The sequence below is a fragment of the Coregonus lavaretus genome (assembly GCF_964263955.1).
Source record: "Coregonus lavaretus genome assembly, contig: HAP1_SCAFFOLD_497, whole genome shotgun sequence".
Lineage (NCBI taxonomy): Eukaryota > Metazoa > Chordata > Actinopteri > Salmoniformes > Salmonidae > Coregonus > Coregonus lavaretus.
In genome coordinates, this window is record NW_028157881.1 from 132,501 (window position 1) to 138,423 (window position 5,923).

The window sequence follows — 5,923 nt, forward strand, 5'->3', positions numbered from 1 at the left end:
GGGCGCTGACTTTGCTGGCTCGGGCATGATGATGTCTCGTTGCTTCTCAGAAACGAATGAGGGGGTGAAGGGCGCTTACCCGTCTTATGAAGAGGAAGCTAAGCAAAGTCAGCGGCCGTAGACACTCCCCTGCTTGCTTGCTCCCTCCCTCCCTCCCTCCCTCCCTCCCTCCCTCCCTCCCTCCCTCCCTCCCTCCCTCCCTCCTCTCTATAGCCTATGCTCTGTGACCGATGGGGAATTGTGTGTTTCAAAAGGGGGGCTTTAATAGGTGTCCAAATGGCACGATTGTTGTGCCAAATAATGCTGGTGATAGAATTGCCCACTTTGGCACCGTCAGACATAGGGCTCCCATTTTGGACTGTGTGTGTGTGTGTGTGCGCGCTGTCCCCCTCTTTTCGAGCCACGTCTACCGACTCGTGGTGGCTTTATGTTGTCCAAATTCCACTATTGCTTGACCCAAAATAATAACGTTCTTACACTTTGCCACTGTCAGATATAGGCCTCCCTCTGTGCGCTAAAAGTGGACGGGACATTAGAATCCTCTAATTAATACTCCCTGTCCACTCGAAGTGGCTCATACTTTCTTACTAAATTGCATACTAAACATTTGTTGTTATATATAACACTACATGGAATGGGCCCATTTTAAGCGGATGTGGGTGGCTCTTAAAAGAGCCTTTGGGTTCGAGTCGGGGTGTTGAGGTTCCGAAGAGAGTGGGTTTAACCGCCGAAACCGTACAGGGTGCGTCCCTGACGTTTCAGAGCGTAGACCACGTCCATGGCGGTAACGGTCTTCCTCTTGGCGTGCTCGGTGTAGGTGACTGCGTCACGGATCACGTTCTCCAGGAACACCTTCAGGACACCGCGGGTCTCCTCGTAGATCAGACCGGAAATACGCTTCACGCCGCCGCGGCGAGCCAGACGGCGGATAGCGGGTTTGGTGATTCCCTGGATGTTATCGCGGAGAACTTTGCGGTGACGCTTGGCGCCTCCTTTTCCGAGTCCCTTGCCGCCTTTGCCTCTTCCGGACATGGTGTGTTCGCTAGTTGAGTTCAAGTGAATGAATGATTTCAGCGCCGGTGCGCGGTGCGCTATTATCTGCGTTTGGTCGACCTGATTGAGGCCGGCGGCACAGAAAGCGCGCCTCTGTTATATGTTCGGAGGCGTTGCAAAGGGGAGGGCGCTCGTTCTAGGGGACTAGGGAGGAGCGATTTCAAAGATGACGTGAAAGCAACTAACGTGCGCGGGAAACATACTCAAATACTGATATAGGCTATGTGGAACACAAGGCCAAACTGTGACAACTGGGAGATCAGCTAGTACACTGTGTCCCTCTCCTCATATTGTTGTTGTTGTTGTTGTTGTTGTTGTTGTTGTTGCACCTGATTCTACTCATTGAGGACTTGGTAATTTAGGTGACAGGTTGTTCAATCAGCTGTGGCTGTCCAGGCCTACAAGAAAAATGGGTCCTGTTGGGGGTAGCCTACTCTACCGCTGGAGTTGGGAAACACTGAAATGGAAGGGGGACACGCAGTGAGCAAAACTCCTAACCACATAAAAACACAGACACTTGAGATCATTAAGAGCTATAAGGAGTCCATCAACTACCTGGTCAGTCAAGTCATATAGGGGGGGATTTCATGGCCACCTGCTGGAGCAGAAGTCATGTTTGCCAACACTGGCCTTAAAATCATTAAATTTAGGAGCTATAAGGAGTCCATCAACTAACTGGTCAGTCAAGTCATATAGGGAGGGATGTCATGGCCACCTGCTGGAGCACAAGTAATGTTTGCCAACACTGGCCTTAAAATCATTAGGAGCTATAAGGAATAAATCAACTCATCATTCAAGTCATATAGGGAGGGATCTTAGCACCACCTGCTGGATCAGAAGTACCCTTCACCGTAGGCACAAGAGAGCCATCATCTCTCAACCGGTGCAATTTCCATAAGTATGTGGTAATAAAACAAACAACGACAGCTCCTCATATAGGCAGTGGTTTCACACATTTTTCTCCAAGATGTTCAAACGTTCATAGATGACCAGCAGGGTCAAATAATAAGCACAGTGGTTGTAGAGGTTGCAACAGGTCAGTCAGTACATCAGGAGTAAATGTCACTTGTTGTTAGTGTTGTAGTTCCTATTTCTACGGTGTTGCCTACCTGCAGCAATCATGATTTACCTGCAGTGTTGATTGCAATTACGTAATTTGTCAACTCATAATAACAGATGTTTTGCAAACCGTTGATGTTTAAATAAATGGATTCCCGGTGTCCGGATACCTTTTCTCTTAAGGGATGTGATTGAGTGAATCCAAAGTAAGTTGGTCTAAATACATAATAGGATGAATCATTCAGGTAAAATAACACAATGTCTATTTGAGTCGAATCAACGTAATATAATCCTTTTTACGTCTCTATCATCTTTACTCAATGTATTGGACCACATCAACTCAACTTACTCAAGCTTATCTACTCATAAAAACAAGCAAAAAGATCTACTCAACAATATGACGTGTGCTTTTGTTGACTGTAATAGCTTGAGTACATTCCACAAAGTCATTTTTTACAGTGTATCTAAAGACACGTTTGTTGTGGTGATGCACTTTTTCTTTGACGTTGAACTTGCATTGAACAGACAAATCCATTTCGTTACAACCCTTTTGTAGTATGACTTAGGAATATTTGTTGATGATCCTAATGTCTATGCGTGAATAGTGATTGGTTGTTGGTGAAATATTGCTGAGAACCCATCATTTCCTGGCCTTTTTTCACTATTGAGCTATTTTGAAACATTTGTTTTGCTATTGGATTCATAATGGTGACCTGGGACAAGTAATTAGTGAAACCAGAGTTCAGCAGTTGCCATTAAAGCGATCGAACCAAGTCATCCTAATAGGCTAGTATTAGCCTAAAGCAGGGTTTCCCAAACTCGGGCCACATTTTGGGAGTTTTTGCCCTAGCACTACACAGCTGATTCAAATAATCAACTCATCATCATCAAGCTGGGAGTATTAGAATCAGTTGTGGAGTGCTAGGGCAAAACGCAAAACGCGCACCCCTTGTGGACCCCAGGACCGCGTTTGGGAAACGCTGGCCTAAAGAGCAAATGCTGAAAGGGACTCACCATGAGGTGCAGTACCCACATTTAACCACAAGATGGCCTCCGTGCTCCATTGTAAAGTTTGGGCCTCTGCATGAGTCTCTCAGCAGCACTGCAACATGGGACTTTCAAAGTAAGTTGGCATGCAATGTTTTTTCTGGACTGCATGCAAGGCTATTATTACACACAACTAATAGTGTCAATTATTCATCTGAACACAATTCTTGTTACTATTCGGCCTATATTATCACTCGTTTCTTTTTCCCCTCCTTTGTAAAGCATTTTACTGTGTTACTATATAGTTCAAAGGAAGTGGATGATGCCAGATGGTTGTGTATATACACACACACAAACATTGAAGCTAGACTTCAGGCAACTAAAAAGGTGCAATACGTAGCTTTTAGACGTGTTAGTGAACAACATACATGGTGGCTAATGTAGAGGTGCGTGTATACATGGAACAATTGTGCCTTTTTGATGGAAATATGGAGGTGGCTCTTAAAAGAGCCTTTGGGGGATATTCGAGTTCAGGTCATCCTCATTTATGCGCGCTCTCCGCGAATACGGCGGGCCAGCTGGATGTCCTTGGGCATGATGGTCACCCGCTTGGCGTGGATGGCGCACAGGTTGGTGTCCTCGAACAGGCCGACCAGGTAAGCCTCGCTAGCCTCCTGTAGGGCCATCACGGCGGAGCTCTGGAAGCGCAGGTCGGTCTTGAAGTCCTGGGCGATTTCTCGCACCAGGCGCTGGAAGGGCAGCTTGCGGATGAGTAGCTCAGTGGACTTCTGGTAACGACGGATCTCTCTCAGAGCCACGGTGCCGGGCCTGTAACGGTGAGGCTTCTTCACACCGCCGGTGGCCGGGGCACTCTTGCGAGCAGCCTTAGTGGCGAGCTGCTTCCTGGGGGCTTTGCCACCGGTGGATTTGCGAGCGGTTTGCTTGGTTCTGGCCATGGCGCTGCTCTGACAGTCGGGAGTATAGCCTCGAAATGCCTATGTGAAGTTTATAAAGCCGGCAGTGGCGCCTGCTGATTGGACACCATCTCCCCACCACCCCGATTGGCCCGTTTCGCAGGCCTCCTCCGTTGGCCATTGGACGGGAGGCCCGGCCTCTCCAAAACTCAAACTCCCGGTGCGCGCGCAATAGGACGCCGCCGGCCCTTTACGCGCAATAATAGTCGCCAAAGTCAAGAGTGACAGCTTATAGGCACGTATCATCTAATGCTAGCCTGCTATGGCAAATGAGGCCAAGTAGGTGTTGTTGTTCATGCAAGGCCTCATGTGGGCACAGAATGTCGAAATAGTTGTGTATACACCCACTCAATGTATTGCGGTCATAGAAAGGTACTTTGCGCTTTTGGAGAGCTAGGTGGTTGGCTCTTAAAAGAGCCTTTGGGGGTTGAGTAGTCAAGTTGAAGTCGCAGTAGCGAATTTACTTGGCTTTGACTGCCTTCTCGGTCTTCTTGGGGAGTAGGACTGCCTGGATGTTGGGCAGCACACCACCCTGAGCGATGGTCACACCGCCGAGCAGTTTGTTCAGCTCCTCGTCGTTACGGACGGCCAGTTGCAGGTGACGGGGGATGATACGAGTCTTCTTGTTGTCACGGGCAGCGTTGCCGGCCAACTCCAGGATCTCAGCAGTCAGGTACTCGAGTACGGCGGCCAGGTAGACTGGTGCGCCAGCGCCCACACGCTCGGCGTAGTTGCCTTTGCGCAGCAGCCTGTGCACACGGCCCACGGGGAACTGGAGGCCAGCACGGGATGAACGGGTCTTTGCCTTCGCCCTGGCCTTGCCTCCGGTTCTATATCGTGGAGCTCCGCCCCATAGGGGAGCTATGCTCCTAGTGGTTTACCCTCTGCCCTAAGGCAGACGCAGCCTGAAACAAAATTATGCACACACCTACAGCCAATAGGAGTACAGGTGTCCCTATATAAGGAACCCCGTTCCCTCAATCTGCCTCCCATTATCTTCAGCGACTGGACTAGAGTGAAGAAGCCTAGAAGACTCAAGAAGAATTTCGTCGTTGACTGCCAGCCGTCAACGTCTTCTAAATGAGCACGCCAAGTTATCCACCCCCAAAGGCCCTTTTCAGGGCCCTATGCCGCTGTACCGCCATGGCTACTTCGGACCCCCACGACCTATGTTTCGTGTGCTTGGGACCGCTGCATGCCAAGGAAGGTCTCGGCAACCCTCCTAATTGCGCCTCCTGCGCTCTCCTTCCTATGAAGGAGAGAAAGCAGCGCTGGACGTTTTTTAGAGAGGAGGTCCCTCTCGACGACGCAATGTCCGTGCTCGCCTCTGGATCAGAGGCATCAGCGGGCAGTGCTGAGTCAGAGGATGACGGGGAGAGCGCCGAGCCGGATGTCCCAATGGGGCAATCTGGAGCTCTGGCGCCAGCCTTTAAGACCCCCTTTCCTACGGAAAGCGTGAGGTCTGAGGGTTCCCTGTGCGGAGATGACATGAGCTCTGCCAGGTCAGAGGCTCTGTCCTTCGCGGCCGCCTCTCTGCGTTCGGACTTTCCCGGACTCATTGAGAGGGCGGCCACCCGACTGGAGATTGCGCTGCCCCCAGCTCCCCCTCCAATGGAGGTGGATTTGATGGAGGGCGGCCCCTACTCCGTGCCGAGAAGGGCGGCTGAGCCAATGGCTCCAGCCTTGCCCTCTCTGGGCAAATATGTCGAGGGCTCGTGGGGGGCACCTCTGGCGGCGCGTTCGCCGGCCAGAGTGTACACCCCATTCACCAGAGTGGCTGGATACGAGTGGGCAGCTAAGGGAATCCCTAGGCTCGAAGGCGCCATGACGGCGTACCTAGTGCCGGGTTC

At 50.6% G+C, this 5,923-nt stretch overlaps 3 protein-coding genes across 3 annotated transcripts in view; all 3 read right to left on the bottom strand.

Moving 5' to 3' along the window:
* The window catches only part of LOC311124760 (histone H2B), a gene marked incomplete at both ends in the record, with an annotated part of 375 nt that extends 348 nt beyond the window's left edge, over nt 1-27 (bottom strand). Inside the window, one exon of the mRNA XM_084198861.1 lies at nt 1-27. This exon is cut by the window's left edge and continues 348 nt beyond it. Within this exon, the coding sequence (XP_084054987.1) occupies nt 1-27 (27 nt within the window).
* A 693-nt stretch (nt 28-720) lies between these two features.
* Nucleotides 721-1,032, bottom strand: LOC311124761 (histone H4; the record flags this gene model as incomplete). The annotated part of the gene is made up of 1 exon (XM_084198862.1): nt 721-1,032. One exon carries the CDS (start codon nt 1,030-1,032, stop codon nt 721-723), a length of 312 nt encoding a protein of 103 aa, XP_084054988.1.
* A 3,501-nt stretch (nt 1,033-4,533) lies between these two features.
* Nucleotides 4,534-5,218, bottom strand: LOC311124762 (histone H2A-like; the record flags this gene model as incomplete). The annotated part of the gene is made up of 2 exons (XM_084198863.1): nt 4,534-4,903; nt 5,205-5,218. The coding sequence occupies 2 exons, from the start codon at nt 5,216-5,218 to the stop codon at nt 4,534-4,536; spliced, it is 384 nt and encodes a 127-aa protein (XP_084054989.1).
* Between the last annotated feature and the right edge of the window lie 705 nt (nt 5,219-5,923).